Below are 16,967 nucleotides of genomic sequence, written 5' to 3'. Positions count from 1 at the left end.
AATCAGATTTTTTGTTTATTAGTTCAGTCGCTTCTGACTCTTTGTGACTTCCTGGGCCAGCCCACACCAGAGCTCCCTGTTGGCCATCACCACCCCCAGCTCCTTCAGAGTCAAGCCAGTCACTTCAAGGATAATATCCATCCATCTTGCCCTTGGTCAGCCCCTCTTCCTTTTTCCTTCCATTTTCCCCAGCATCACTCTCTTCTCCAAGCTTTCCTGACTTCTCATTCTGTGGACAAAGAACTTCATCTTCACCTCTAATATCCTTCCCTCCAGTGAGCAGCCAGGCTTTATTTCCTGGAGTATGGACTGGCTGGATTTTCTTGTGGTCCAAGGCACTCTCAGAATTTTCCTCCAGCACCACAGTTCAGAACCGTCTCTCTTCCTTCGCTCGGCTTTCTTATGGTTCAGCTCTTCCTTCGCTCAGCTTTCTTATGGTTACTACGGAGAATACCATTGCTTTGACTATACGGATCGTGGTTGCCAGTGTGATGTCTCTATTCTTCACTATTTTATCAAGATTGGTCATTGCTCTCCTCCCAAGAAGGAAATGTATTTTCATTTCCTGGCGGCAGTCCGCATCTGCAGTCATCTTCACACCTAGAAATACAAAGTCTGCCTCTGCCTCCACGTTTTCTCCCTCTATTTGCCAGATATCAATCAGTCTGGTTGTCATAATCTTGGGTTTTTATGTTTAACTGCCACCCAGTGTTTGCACTTTCTTCTTTCACTTTTGTTAGAAAGCTCCTTAGGTACTCCTCGCTTTCATCCATCAAAGTGATATCATCTGCATACCTAAGGTTGTTAAGGTAGACCTGATTATTAATTATTTAGTGGGACTTGAGGATTACTACTGACATCAACCAAGACCTTCTTATGCCAGTTATCAAAACCCAAAACTTTTAGCTGCCTCACCACTGCTGCCTAGTCAACCAATGTCATGTTTTCCTTCCACACAGGTAATAGTGGGGTGGGGCAAGCACCATGGAAATTAGGGGTGAGTAAAGTGTGGATTGGCTGGGCAGCTGAGTCTTCCTATCAATCCTGAGCCTGCAGAAGTTAAACTTATTTGAACTTTTCCTCCCTGACACCTCCTATTTATAGGGGATTTGTCTAAGTAGCAGCAGAGTTCTCCCCCGTCTTCCCTTTCTTTCATCACATTTATGTCTATGGTGGAGTGACAGCTCCTTGGAAAAAACTAAGCAGGGGCTGGATGTTGAACTAGCCCCCATTCCTACCTAGCCTGATTATTTTGTAATTTCGTCTTACAACCAGCAACTTCCCAGTATAGAGCACAGGGCATGAATAGACAATGGTAGCTCTCAAGATATTGAGATTTCACCATCCCTCATCTAGTGTCTAAGATGACTGGGGATGACAAGAGTCCAAAAACAACTGGAGAGCTGCAGTTATCCACCCTGGTGTAAGGCCATGGATCCCACCTTTTGCTTCTCCCAATGTACTGGATTTCCATCCTTCGGGATTCTGAAAAATACCGCTCAACAACATCGAGAGAGGCCATCTTTGCTGCTGCAGGGACAGAGACTTGGCTTGTAGAGCTCCTGACATGTGACACCTGACACTATAGATATAAATGTCCTCCCGGGGCATCAAATTTAACACTGGGTGGTGCAGGATTTGTCTTCCTCTTACATTTGCCCAAACACCCAATGCCCTTTAAAGGAGGAGGAAGAAACTTCTCATTGCACCAAAGGCAGATGAATCAGACCAGCGTCTTTTCTTTCATGTCAGTTGCTTTGATTTGATGTTTAGTCTTCTGAAATCATTAGATCTTTTAAGGCCTGCGGTGGGAACAGTTCGCAGCTTTACATCTCAGGCTGACGCGCCCTATTGTCTGAGGTTCGCGTGGCGTCTTCATCGAAAGGAGCAAAGCATCCAGTTTAGAACAAGGTACATGGGAAACGTTTGGGAAGTCTGTACTTTTTGGCTCCAATCTTCCTTTTTTGTGTAACTGTATTGAACTACATTTGGCTTTGTTCTTCACTGTCCCAGCGTTTATCTCTGCATGTGTCTCTCTCATTCCTGGTCAGCAACTATATTTAAAAGAAGGCAAATCAGGACAGGAGAGTTTCCATGCCCAAATCCTTAAAACAATGTACAGCAAAATTGTCCTATCACAGAAGTGGGTTTGCAGATAATTGGATTGCAAATAATTGGATAAGGAGGCATTGCTCCGTGATGTAACCATGCACTCATTCCATTCTTAAATGCAAGTTTGACTCATTCCAGGTTTTCTTCATCTGGACTGAGAATACAAAAGTACCGTCTATACTCGAATATAAGCTGACCCGAATATAAGTCGATGTACCTAATTTTACCTAATTTTACCACAAAAAAACTGGGGAAAAGCATTGACTCGAGTATAAGCCGAGGGTGGGAAATGCAGTGGCTACTGGTAAAGTTCAAAATAAAAATCAATACCAATAAATTACATTAACTGAGGCATCAGTAGGTTAAATATTTACATAAAGCTATAATTTAAGATAAAACTGCCCAACTCTGATGAAACCATTATTCTAACCTTCTTCAATGTAAATGTGCTTATGTATTCTCCAATAATAATAGAGTAAAATAATAAATGTAATAAATAATAATAGAGTAAAATAATAACGATAATAATAGAGTAAAATAAAAAAATTAATAAAATTTCAAGGACTGGCTTCCATTTTCTTCCCGGTCCACATGAGCCCATCAATTTGCAATTTACCTCCCTTCACTGAGGTCAAGATCAGGAAGACCCCCTTTTCCCTTCACAACAATTTGAGAATTGGCCCTTGGAACTGTTGACTTACTGTGTATCACTGTTCCTGTTGCTGTCTCCGAAGATAAGGTGCTGCAGGACGCAGGCTTGAACTGCTGCCAGTACCCCGCATGGCCCACCCTGGAGGGTATCAGAAGGCAAAAGAGGTGAAGAAAACAACAATGCTGTTTCTTGCTGGTGGAAGAGATGTCTGAAACTTTTAATTTATGTTCCAGCCAGCCTTCAACCTGTTTTGCATTGCTTTGCTTTGATTATGCCTCTCCAGGGGCATAATCACTTTTCTTTACCTTTTTTTGCACAATGCCATATTTCAGCAAAGGGTTATCACTAAAGGTAAAACTCTGTATTCGCCATTCCTCACTGAAGCAGCCAAGGCTGGAGCCGAAGAGCAGAATTTTTAGGTCCTGAAGGATAAAAGAAAGAAAAAATAAAGAAAGGAGAAAGTTAAGGTGAAAAACTAGAATGCAGTTTCCATTCTGAAAGCAAACACTATAGTGTGCGTGTGTGTGTCTGTCAATAATCTATTGGGCCATATACAGAGATTTATGTACATATATGAGGGGCGTTCATTAAAGATTTTCCCCTGACCTACTTCTATTTATCACAGGACGCGGACACTGCACATGTGTAATGATATAAGTCTCTCTAGGTTACGTGCCAATTTACAACTCTCAACTCGGACTTGATTTTACAGGTGCTGAAGTGAGGTGAAGCTTGATAATGGATCAGGTAAAACACATAGCAGTCATAAAGTTCCTTTACTTGAAAGGCTGCACACCAAAGGAGACATTCGAGGAGATGAAAGAGGTTGATGGTGATGATTCCCCACCATATGATGTAGTCAAGAACTGGCATCGTCAGTTCAAATGTAGTTGGACTTTGGTGGAAAGAGCTCCAATTCCATGGTGACCCCACTCTGTTATTGATGAACACACCATCCAGCAAGTGGAGGTTGCCATTTTGGAAAATCACTGCGAAATCATTCGCCACCTAGCCCAAAATGTCAAGATGAGTGTGGGGTCTGTGGAAAAAAATCATCCAAGAACATCTTCCCATGCATAAGGTATCCACTTGCTGGGTCCCCCGGCTGCTCATACCTTTCTAGAAGCAGGAACGAGTCGAATGCTCTCAGACTCTATTGACAATGATGTGCTATGGGAACCAAGAGGACTTTTTCAACAGACTGATCACACAGGATGAAACTGAGTCCATCACTAAGATCCTGAGACTCAAGTCCAGTTGAAGCAATGGAAGCATCATGACTCACCGCCTCCAAAGAAGACATGTGCCCAACTCTCAGCAGGCAAGGTCATGCTCACCGTATTTTGGGACAGCACGGAGTCAGATTGATGGATTTCCTAGCAAAGAGGACCATAACTCAGGCATACTGGTCTTCACTACTGTGGAAATTGAGGGAGGCACTGATAGAGAAGAGGACTCATAACTGGGCCAAATTTCAATGCTCTCAGTCCACAGGAAGTGGGTCAGGGGAAATTTTTAATGAACGCCTCTCATACCTGCAGCAGTTTCGATCAGGAGGAGGAAAGGGGTGGCCTAGTGCCTCAGGCTGTCTAGTCACCATTTTAATTTCAGATTTATAAATACTGGATCTACTTATTCACCCAAGGAATCATTTTTTCCTCCCCTTGCAATGTTCCCCTCGCATTAATTGTTATGTTTCACTGTCACAGCGCAAAGGTTTGGCTACAGACCCATTGTGGCTTCAATCATCTTTAATCATTTGCAGGAAGGTTGCTGTCAAGTCCAACTTAAAAAAAAACCTGCATAGGAAAAGAAAATGAGCCTAAAACTACAGAACACGCTCTTAAATATGTTGCTGAATAACACCTCCCTCAGAACCACATGGAGGTGTGCTACGTTGTTTTGTTTTGTTTTGTTTTTAAATACGAAATAACGCATTAGAGTCAACCTTCCACATTTACGGGGATACCTCTTACAGATCTAATTATTCACAGATTTGATTGATATTACCTTCCCAAAATAAGGATGTGCTTTAGATTCGTGCAATATGGTAACCCTAGTGCTGAGCTAAAGCCAAAGAGGAAGCTACTTCAAGAGCACCTGGTGCTCCAGATGTAAAGGGCAAGGTAAAGAGCAACAGGGACTGAAACCTGTGCACTCTTCCTTCTCACAGAACGAGTGATGCAGACCTTAGAAAGTTACTTTTAAAAGTGATTAGTTGTTCTAAGAAGGGCAGACACCTCTGGGTTAAAGAGAAAAAAAAACTGAATTTTCTTTTTAAGTGGGAGCTATGTCTGAATAAGGCATAGCAGGAAAACAGTGGATAAGGAGGTGGTTTTCCCCCTCTCAATAGAATCATAATGTATATACCCAGGTATAAGCCAACTCAAATATAAGCCGAAGTACCTAATTTTACTACAAAAAACTGAGAAAACGTATTGACTTGAGTCTTGAGTATAAGCTGAGGGTGGGAAATGCAGCAGCTACTGGTAAATTTCAAAATAAAAATAGATACCAATAAAATTACATTAATTGAGGCATCTGTAGGTCAAATGTTTTTGAATATTTACATAAAACTGTAATTTAAGATAACTGTCTAACTCTGATTAAACCATTATTCTAACTTTCTTCAATGTAAATGTACTTACGTATCCTTCCAATAACAATAGAGTAAAATAATAAATGTAATAAAAATAATAGAGAAAAATTATAAATGTAATAATAATAGAGAAAAGAAATAAATGTGATAATAATAACAATGGGATAATATAATGTAATAATAATACTAATAAATAGAGTGAAATAATAAATGTAATACTACTAATAGTAATAGATAGAATAAAATAATGTAAATGTAATAAAATAATAATAGAGTAAAATAATGTAAATGTAATAAAAATAATAACAGAGTAAAATAATAAATAACTTTGACTCGAGTATAAGCCAAGGGGAGATTTTTCAGCCTAATCAAAGGGCTGAAAAACTTGGCTTATACTTCGGTATATACGGTACTTCAGTTACCAAAGTAATAGTAGTCCTCTATATAACAGTGACATTGTTCCATAGAACCATTCTATAAAGGTGCCAAAGTGTGCTGGCTGTGCCATAGATGAAGGCAAGATATATGAGCAGATCTCCCACCTTTCTGCCCAATCACTGAATTCAAAGATAACAAGGATTTTAAGATTTGGCTGATTTAAGCAATGTTAGATTTGATTGAGCCAATGTTTCTTTGAGATTAAGCACTCTCTCTATATGTTTGCTCATCTGCTGTCAGCCCACACCTAGGCCATGAAATAGGATGAAACTTCTGAAGTAGAGGTTTTCTTTTCTCAGTTATCTCCAGAATATATTGGAATAAAATGAAGTTGCTGTAATCTGACAGACAGGTCGGGGTTATCATTAAAGAAGAAGCAAACCCATCATATGCATAATTCAGACAACCACCTTGGTCTGCTTTCCATCTTTCCGAAACAACACTTTGGCAAAGTGTCCCTTACCCTTGCGAGGAAGAAGTCAATGGGCTTTGGCGTAACTTTGAAAACATGTGGAGAAGAGTCAGGGATCTTGTATGCTTCCTCCAGTGTTTCTTCATCCTCAACATCAACTAAAGTGAAAAAATGACTATTAAATATCTGAGACAAGCACTGAAACTGCAAAAAGAGAATGCATTTCTCTCATTGTTTAAGGCTACATGATACCCCCCCTTCCCATTTTTCAACAGAGAAGCCATGCTTGCAATACCAAACTTGGAACACGGTTTCTTTCGAGTTTCTATCAGCTACTTTTCTGGCACATTTGAAAGTATTGGAATGGGTGGAAGAAACATTATTTTCAGGGCACAGGAGAAATTTAGAGACACTTTCAGATAGGAGGTGGGAGTTAATGGATATGGCAGTGGATACTTATATTTTTCCCCCAAAATGCTGATTTTTAATTTAAAAAAATTACCATCATCTTCTTCAAGCATGCTGCACAGAAACACTGAGATAGGTGGTCCAATCCACTGGGGTGTTTGGGAAAGAGTAGTCCCTTATCCCATTTGACATATTTATTCTTCCAGATAATTTTTAAATAAAATAAAATAAGGAAGGTAAAATCAATTAAGACATTGCCAAATAGGACATACCTAGTTCCAACGCATCTCTGAGCATACAATCTTTAGTAGATGCCGGAGTGTTTCTGCATTGAATAAAAGTAAAAAATGCACAAGTTAATAAATCACTATAATTCCCCAGTGAGGCTGATATAATAACTTTATCTCTCCGAAGGGACTCGGGGCGGCTTACATGGGGACAAACCCGATCGAACATGGTTAAAATATAACATATTAAAATATTTAAGCACCAACATAAAACAAAAATAAAAAGCAACAACATTATAACAAAATATGAGAACAAAACATCAAACCAATAACCAATGAGCTCTATGATAATAATTAGTTTCTGGGCACGGGTGGGCACACTGGTGCTATGTTATTTATTATTTTGTTATTATGTTAATTTATACCCCACTTTGTCTTTCTACAAACGAGACTCAAAATGGCTTACAATACAACCAATTAAATACAATTTAAAACCCCCAAATATACAAACATTAAAATAGAACTAAATATGAATGTTATGAAGAATAAACAGTTAAGATCTTTAGAACCGATTCAGAGCTAAAATCATAGCACCTTCTGACTTGAAAAGCCTGCCGGAGTTAAAAAAAATATATCTTGCTGCTGGAAGGACAGCAGGGACAGGGCCATTCTGGCTTGAGAGGTAGGTATACCTATCAAGCTGTGTCATAGTATTTTAAACCTAGAACCATCTCATGCTATAGGGTAGTCGTTCCCAACCTTTTTTTGACCAGGGCCCAATTGATTAGGGCCCACTTTGACCAGGGTCCACTTTGACCGGGGACCACTCTCCAACATTAGTACCAATAGGGACTGGGATGGTCAGCTCTGCGGAAAGGAGCGGAAATAAAATAAATAAATAAATAAATAAATAAATAAAGTGGAAGGAGGTTCGCAGACCAGATTTTTGTTCTCGTGGTCTACTGCTGGAACGTGGCCCACAGGTTAAGAACCACTGCTATAGGGGAAAGGAGAACTCAATCTCTCCACCAGAATATTCAAAGGAATAAGAATGAATGGTCCGGCCTGTGATTTGTGCTGGAACTTTAAAAAAAAAGAGATTTTGTCATGTTTGAGAGACTGAGGGATTACCATGGCCTTCAGTAGAGGGGAAAATAAGATCTGAGAGGGCCACATCTAGCCCATAGGGATGGCCAGTCTTTGGCCACCTCAATTATACCTTCTGTATCTGGCAGCAAATTCCCAGTTCGTATTTTGAATTTCTAAGAAATTCTTGTGTTCTTGGTTGCATGCATCTATATCTCTTCTATCCTGCACAATGACAGCAACAATATTACTTTAACTGTTCCAGCTCCATTCTATGGAAACCTGAAAGTTGTAATTTGGTGAAATGCTAGAACTCTCTGGCAAAAAATGGCTAAATATCAAATACAACTCCCTAGATTCCAGAGGACAGTGTCATAATATGCAAGGGAGGACTTAGGTACTATATCTCTATAATGTAAAAGTGACTCACCAGACTTACAGATTTTAAAGTTTGCTTTGGATGGGGGAATCATAATATCCTGTAGCTAAACCCTTGCAGATTTGATTAATATCCATTCTTGGCATCTGTTGGTCCCTTGGGGAAAATGCCATCTCAGCCTTTACTGGAATTAAAACTATTGTCTGTTATCTTGGGCAGGAGATGCCATATATTTAGAGGGTACAATTGTGTGACATCAGCAGTTGTTGACTTATCAACACCTTTCCTGTTAGTAAATTTCCTCTCCAAGGCTTTTGGCATGAGCTGTCCAAGAAGGAACACCTCCATGGTATTTCATAGCTTCCTCATCTGAAGATGGCACTTGGTAAACTTTTGGTCCTCCAAGGACATAAAGCACTGGAGCCCTTGTTTCCATTATAACAGAACGTGACTCAGTTGGCACACGGGTCTACATATGTGTGTATATGCTGGAGTGGAAAATGAATCACTGGTATTAGGGATGAGTCAAGACAGAAATGTGCCAACATCAACTATCAACTCATTCAAAGACAAGGTGTCATGATGGAGGGGAAGTAAGAGGGTTGGAAATAAATACAAATTATCTTAAAATTATCTTTTATGATATACCTAAAGACACACTTCCACTGTTTAGGATTGGGTTCTGCAATTTTCTTGCAAAGCCTTTGAAAACTGTGTAGCATTTTCAAAGACTGCTTGGCCCTTGGGGAGGTGCAAAATTCCTACAGATTACAAGAGTTATCTGAGTAGAAAATAAATGTCTGTTTCCTGCAAACATACATGCAACAACCAACATGCAAATTTTATGAAGAGTAAGTCCAGAGAGGTTAATATTTTTGTCAGGCCAGGATATCTTTCAGCAGGGTTTACTGACTCGTATGAAACATATTTCAGATTTTGGAATTCAACCTGCTCCATCTGGAACAACAGCATGTGATGAAAGCAATTGAACTGATGTATTTGATATAAGTGATCTGTTTGAACATCAGCAGTGTCATAATAGGTCAAGAATTTATAAGGCTGTAGTACAAGGACATGTTGAGAAGAACATATTACTATAATCTGCCACCATCTTCCCAGATCTTATAGTTCCCTTTGAGCTTTGCTGAAATTTGTACTGTAACGATGTTGGAAATAGATTTTTCTAATAACAAAATATTCTTGTGAACTGCCTCTGTAGCAACGCAAAATATTTTGGGGCAATTTGGCTTTCTATTCACAGTTACCCACCAGTTTTCCAAAAGTCCTGCTTCTGCTGAGGAGAGCTACTAGAAAAGTTTGGTGAATGTGCATCAATGCAACTGCCAACATTTTGGGGGAGTTGTGGGGACTATCACAAGGAACACAGGTTGGCACTCAAAATGACAGGCAGTAAGTCATGGGTGTTGGCACTCAACACAGCTGGGGAACAAACTCGTTTAATCACCCAGAGACCATTTGGGGAATTTTTACTGCTCTCACTTGCAAAAGACCAATCACGCAATGGCAGTTCCTGTATATGTCGGACGAAAAGACATGACTCAAACATGCTGGGAGAAGGAAGCAATCTATCACGCTAGGAAAACGGGACAGGAAGAAAATCGGTCTCATTATAAGTAAACCATACAGAGCTCTCTCCAAACTCTTAAGCCTTCCCCTTTGATCTCCAAGTATCGTGGACTCCAAGTTTACACGAATGGCAAAGCATGGAGAGAAAGTCCCTCTTCTCAAACAATAATGCACGTTTCCTCTACTGCTTCCTGTTTACAAGCACCCATGGTATATGACAAATGAACAAAGGGTTTTAAAATAAGCAGCAGTCACCAGCCACTTCAAAATAACAAAGTGCATTCTTTCATTACAGGAGAAACAGCCCCGTCATGTCTAGGCTCAGAAGCAGATGAAAGGCCTTCCTCCCAACTGCCACTGCCCTGGCCTTGGAGGGAGAAAAGAGGCAGGCACAGCTCTATCATGTCTATCCCCAGAAGAAGATGAAAAGCCTCTTCCAACCCACCTGCCTAAAGCCAGATGCAAAGGAAAGGCATTCCCTCCATCTCAACTGCCACTGCCCTGGTTCCGGAGGAAGAGAAGAGTCAGGCACAGTTCCAGGCTGCCTTAGCCCAGAAGCAAACAAAAGATCTTCCTTCCATCCCAACTATCACTGCCCTAGTTTCAGAGAAAGAGAAAAGGTGGCAGGAATAGCTCTATCATGCCTAAGGACAGAAGCAGAGGAACCTCCATCCATCCAAACTGCCATTGCCCTGAGAGCAAGAGAGAAGCTTCTCTAGGGAAACAACCCTGCTTCCTCCTCAATGTGACAGCCTTTCAAATATTTAAACATGGCTAGCATGTCATCTCTTAAACCTTTCTTCTCAGGATAAACATACCCAGCTCCCTAATTTACTCCTTATGGGGATTCATGATTTCTAGACCTCTGAAAATCTTAATCACTCTCCTCTGGACACATTCTATCTTGTCTAATTCTTTTCTGAACTGGGTAGAGCTCACTAAGAAATGAGCAGTGACATTGTGGTATGTGAGACAGAAAATCCAAATGTACTCCCCACCCCCCACCCTGTCAATTACGGCAAATATTAGACTTGTGCACAGAATAGCTGGTTTCCTTTGGCCACTCCAGCCTTCTCCCCCCCCCCCTCCCCGATGGGTCGGCTAGCCACAACAGCCAAGGGGTCAACTGCCATGTTTTTTTCATCTGAAACGGACCAGGTGGCACTGGTCCAGGCTACCATCTCTCCCATTTGGGCATTCACAGCATCCCAAATGGGAAAAGGCAGTCACTCACCACCCCAGGCAGGGCAAAGAGAGGGCTTTTTAAAGGAAGTCCTGGTAGAATTAGCTAGCTCCAGGTCAATGGCTCTTCCTTCCCTGGGAAGTGAGCCTCCTTAAAATCCCTTGGAAAGCTGCGTATGTGCTGCAGGGGCTGAGAGAGAGTGCACGCACCTACAGCTATGTCTGTCTCTTCTAGAGTAGGTCTCCTCTACAGTAGTACAGACCGAAGGGAAAGGATCGCAGCAAGAGTGGTATCTACTTAAGATCCCTTTCTTTAAACCCATGTCTCCTACAGACTGAAGGGGAAAGGGTCACAGTAAGAGGGGTATCTTAACTCTGATGCTTTTAATTCAGGTCTTAATGAAAGATATAAGGACAAATGATGCAATTGCCTAAAATGGTAGGAAGGGGAGCCTGGGAAGTCGTCTCCCCCATTGCTACCAATGGGCCGGATAGAAAGCAAATCTTTCGGCTTTCCTGTCCTCCTGAATTTGGGAGGCTCCTGAAAAATGGATCGATAACCCCAAAACAGATCGCGCTTTACCTGGATGCACAAGCTTAGAAAACATACCCATTAATCTCACTACGTTTGCAAAATTAGGGGTACTTTGTGCTTTTCCTGCAATGTTAGAGGTTGGACTAGATGGCCCGTGTGGTCTCTTTCAACTCTTATTATTTTATGATTCTATGAAAAACACATGGGTAGCACTCCTGAATCTTGGACTTAACAACTCAGCCAGCCTGGACTGAGTGAGGCTTTAGAACCGAGCCAGCTAGTTTTAAGGAAAGACTGTGATAGGAAAAGATCTGCCCCAACTATATCAATGGTTGGGTTAAAAGCAGCTGACAGCCTTTGATGCTGGTGGAATTTCTTTGCAGAAAAAGAAGCTCATGAAAAGCTAGCTTTTACTGGCAAGACCGAATAAGATTTTGTTTGAAGAGCTGGAAATACAGGCAGAGATGGGAACCATTAGAAAGGTATTAGAGAGCTGGGTTTGGTGCCAAAGCCACGGCAGGACCACCTTCTCGAAAGAGAATGGATTTAAGACCTTCGTGTTTCTCTCATAAAGAGGAGTAACAGCTTTATGATAAATGCAGGGGAGGTTCAGGGGATGTCAGAAATACAAACCCAATGGGGCTGCTACCTCAATGTGGTTTGGGTGATACACTCTGTCCAAGTCCAAATATGATTTGTCTACTATCCAGAAAGCACATCTGCATATTTGGGCTCTCTCTGCATCTACAAGACAGGCATTTTGTTCCACCACTGGTGACATTTTCCTTTCAGACCACGTGTGTATCCTTAGAATCCTTTCTCTAGTTATATACTCCAACATTATACAGACAGAAATGGAGACAATGAACCAAAATGCAAATTCTGCTAGAGAGAAGAACGTGCTATAACAGACATCTTTCACCATTTGAGGCAGCACCCCTTCTATAAAATATGCTATATGCATGGTCTAGATTGCCTCTAAGGGGCACAGATCAATTAATTTGCAAAAAGTGTATTAGCAAATACTGGTTTCCTCAAACTTTCCTGTCTCCTTCATCTGAGTGTAGGAGATGTCACCCTGCCCAGAAATAATTATGTCAGGTCACACATATGACTCAGATTTTAGTTTGGATAAACCCAAGGATGTTCCAGAAATAGAAAGGGCTCTCCCTTCCCAAAGAGAATTATATCCAGGAATGAAACATGTGCAGGGATGGAAAGAATATGAATTTATGCCTTACACTTTCTTCCTTAAATGGTCTCTATGGAACCCAGTGTGTTATCCACCCACACAGACAAAAAGACAGGCACACCCCAAAAATTGGAAGTAGGGGAGCAATTTGCATATACTACATAGCACATTTTGCATTTCATCAAGAACCAGCTGCATCTAAGCCATGCAGGAGGGGAAAACTGCTTTCTCAAGTAAATTAGCATTTGATCCAATAAAACCCAGGAGTCTCTCGAAGTTCTTGGATTCTACAAGATCTCCAGTGGGCATAGGAGACAATTTCTCCAGGCTCTACCCTTTGTATTGTTTTTGGTTCTAAGCAATACATTCCACATAGCCAACTCCCAAACACATATGGAGAAAGGGTGCATCTACACTGTGGAATTAATGTTGTTTGGAACCACTTAAACCGACATGGCTCAGTGCTATGGAATCCTGGGAGCTGTAGTTTGATGAAGGACCAGCACTCTGGCAGAAAAGGCAAAAGACCATATTGAAACCAGAACTCACATATTTCCATTGAATTGGAAATATTTCCATTTAATCACAGTTAAAGTGGTGTCAAACTGCACGAACTGTGCAGTGTAGATGCACCTGGTTTCTGGGAATTCTTCTATAGTCTCAATTCTTCTTTTATGGTACTAGAGAGAAACCCAAATTGGATTTAAAAGACCCTGCTAGAAAAGCTGGAGAAAAACTGGGAGGCACATTTATTTATTTATTTATTTACTTTATTTGTATACCGCTGTTCTCAGCCCTTAGGCGACTCACAGCGGTTATTCCATGTGTCTTTGCCAAATGGGAGCTTCACAAGTTATCCCCACTGATCTTTTGCATCAGCAAAAAGAGATGGCCAAACCTAAAATGGCACTGCCCGAAATGGTGGACAAGGGGGTTTCCAAGAGGCTGATGATAATTAAAATTCTCTTGCTAAAAGATCAGAATGAAAAATCCATTGCTAAAGTCTGTTCTGGAGGCTTCTAAATCTCTACAGACAGAGTTGTGAACTATAGTGGAATAGCTTTAAGACATATGAAAATCTAAGATTAAACATCAAAGAAAACATGCAAATCAATCTGAAAATCTACTTAGAATGTGGCTTATTTTCCTAAGGGAAGTGGTTAAAATCCTGCCATAAGAGTCATCTGAGATGGACAATGCCCTGGAAAATACTGCTCAAGCAAATATTCTCTGTGCATTACAACACACACACACGGGCACCAAGATGTACGTTTGTTCACAACCCAGAATAATTTACTTGGGAACAAAATGGCTGAGATCTCTTTTTTTTAATGATGATTCCATGAAATATGACTAATTTTCCAATAAAGGCTTTTTAAGAGTCTACGGCAATTTATGGTTGCCCTGTATAGATGTGGATGGACGTCATAGCTCGAAAACAATCCATTATCAACTAATGAGGTTTGCTGCGGCATTTCAGGAGCTATTAAAAAGCATTTGTGGGGAAGAGTGGTCGAATCATCAGGAGAAAGGCAAAATCTGCCATGCTGACAAATGCATGCTGGGCCAAGGTGTTTATTTCTCATGCGTGGAGAGGCAGGGATTGAAGTTTTCAAGTGGAAGGCAGGGTCAATCTAGGGACACCCCTTATATCTAAACTGGTCAACCAGACTGACCCTCAGATTGAGATCCCTTTAGGAAGGAATTCTATGCTAAGCAGGCATTGGAAGAGTCGCTGTATCTGAAATCCATATCAATTACACATTAGGGTGTAATTGCCAGATGAAAACCCTCTAAGCAGGGGTTCTCACCCTGTGGGTCCCCGGGTGTTTTGGCCTGCAACTCCCAGAAATCCCAGCTGGTTTACCAGCTATTAGGATTTCTGAGAGTTGAAAGCCAAAACATCTGGGGACCCACAGGTTGAGACCCATTGCTCAATGGTTACGTAAAGTGGAAGTTGAGCAGGTGTTGCTTGTAATGCAACCAGGAAGACCTGCTGAAATTCCCCATTCTACATGAAGGTACAGGAGCAGTCTCCAGTTTTAACTCTGGCATCTTCATTTCTTAGAAGTCTCACAATGTGAGAAATGATCCCTTTCGGACCTCTGAGTTCTGTTAAATCATATAATCCAGTATTGGCCAGAATCCTGCATTAGAGTTGCATCTCTACAAGTGGGTTTACATTTGCATGACTTAGATTTGGGTAGTTCTGTAAGTAATGTGGTATATTGGTTTGAATACTGGAATACTGGACCACAACTTTGGAGATCAGGGTTCAAATGCCCTGTTCAGCCATAAAAATCCATTGGGTGTCTTTAGGTGAGTCACAAACACTCATCCTCAGAAAACCCATGATGAAGTGGGGTAACAGTACTGGAATGCGCTGAGGTTGTGAAATATCTTGCGACCCAAGAAGTTTGGAATGAAGTCACCATTTTAACTGGCTAAACTAGGATTTGTATTTTTAAGATTAGTTTACCAGATTTGTATGGGATTTTTCTAATGAGAACCCAAACATACTCTAGGTTGTGCTCCACACAAAACATGAACTCCCTCAAGCACAAAGTGAAATAAAGGAAGCAAAAAAAATAATATATTTCTTATATAGTAGAATGAATCCAGCCAGGAAGTCCGATTCCAAAACTTTTCTGCACTAGACAGTCATTAATTAGCCTTTGGCTAACCATTCTCTGCTCTCCCAATATTGGGATAATAATACTGTCCTATCTCTTGGAGCTATTGTAAGACAAGTAAGATACAGGCTAATCCAGAATTCCAAATACTCCGAAATCTAAAGACTGTCCACATGGTAGAAGAAACAGTGATACCTTTGCTTTCTGAAGGTTCAATGTACATACATAAAATGATTAAAATGTGTTTTATGCATAAAATGATTAAAAAGGTTGATCAGGCTTTGTGCATAAATTGTCTATGAAACATCAATGCATTTTGTGTTTAGACCAGGGTCTCATCTCCAAGGGATTGCATTATATACATGTTTGTTTATTTATTTACTGTATTTTTACCCCACTCTATCTCAAGCTTGAAGGGGACTCAGAGCAGCTTCCAAATTGGCAATAATTCAATGTCACATTAACATAAGACAACAAAATACAATATACATTGCATGTTAAATCATGAAAATCATAAAACACTAACATATAAAAACATAAATAAGCTGTTAGCATTATTACAGATAGATTAAAATTCATAATCCAGAAGTTGTTCCAATCACATTGCCATTCACTTCATAACTATATATAGCCCTGTACTGCTGTAAAACACTTGGTTCCAAAGTCAGGTTTTAACATAAGAAGATGATAAAGGATAGGAGGGAGAGGGCTGATGTAATTTCACTAGGGAGGGAGTTCTACAGCCGCGAGGCCACCACTGAGAAGACTCTTTCCCTCGCTCCCATCAGCCACACCTGTGAGGAAGGTAGGACTGAGAGCAGCCCCCCCCCCCCCCCGCAAACAGAAGATCTTAGTGTCCAGGATGGTTCGTGTGCAAATATACATTCCAAAACACAGAAAAAATCCAAAATCCAAACACTTTTGCTCTTCAACATTTTAGATAATGAATGCTCAACCTGTATTATATTTTAAGTAATTTTAATATTTTCAGGCACTTCAAACATTACATTCTAAAGCTCTCTAGTATAATGCCTATCTAACAATGATATTAACAGGCGTTTAATCCCTTGTTGACTTTATATTACTGTGTGGATGTGCGGAAGCGGAGAAGGTAAGGAGCTGTGTTTAAAAGGAAGCAAGGGTGTGAGTGTCCTACTTGCAAAACACTGATTAAGAGTTGAGTTCACGCCTTCTGAAAATGTACTTAAGCAAAAAAAAAAAATGCCTTGCCTTAACAATACCACCTCCTAATTTTGTCTTATTCCCTGCATTGCCTGATTAGATGTTATCGGTCTGGTTCAACTAATAGGCTTTGGGAAACTGGCTCTAAAATCATGCCTCCTTCATCTAGCCTACAGTCTGTGACTGCCATATAATTCAACATCTATTACCTGCAACCAGCAATTTTAGAGGCAAGAGAATTGTAGTGCAAAGTAGTGGGAAGACACTAGGCTGGAGGAAAGCTGCTGCATAAATAAAAATAGTGTGGATTGGTGTCTTTTTGTTGATGAAAAGCTCTTTGCTC

General features: G+C 40.6%; 1 protein-coding gene across 1 annotated transcript in view; it reads right to left on the bottom strand.

The window, feature by feature from the left end:
- MINDY4 (MINDY lysine 48 deubiquitinase 4) overlaps positions 1-16,967 on the bottom strand; it is an 87,664-nt gene that overhangs the window by 41,913 nt on the left and 28,784 nt on the right. Inside the window, exons 6-9 of the mRNA XM_060782648.2 lie at positions 6,894-6,946; positions 6,265-6,371; positions 3,070-3,186; positions 2,814-2,902 (exon numbers count right to left, since the gene is read on the bottom strand). Of these exons, the coding sequence (XP_060638631.2) occupies positions 2,814-2,902; positions 3,070-3,186; positions 6,265-6,371; positions 6,894-6,946 (366 nt within the window). The remainder of the gene's footprint in view (positions 1-2,813; positions 2,903-3,069; positions 3,187-6,264; positions 6,372-6,893; positions 6,947-16,967) is intronic.

This window comes from Anolis sagrei, chromosome 6, assembly GCF_037176765.1.
Source record: "Anolis sagrei isolate rAnoSag1 chromosome 6, rAnoSag1.mat, whole genome shotgun sequence".
Classification (NCBI taxonomy): Eukaryota; Metazoa; Chordata; class Lepidosauria; order Squamata; family Dactyloidae; genus Anolis; species Anolis sagrei.
Note: the sequence above shows the minus strand (reverse complement) of the source record. Positions and strands in the feature narration are given on the sequence as shown.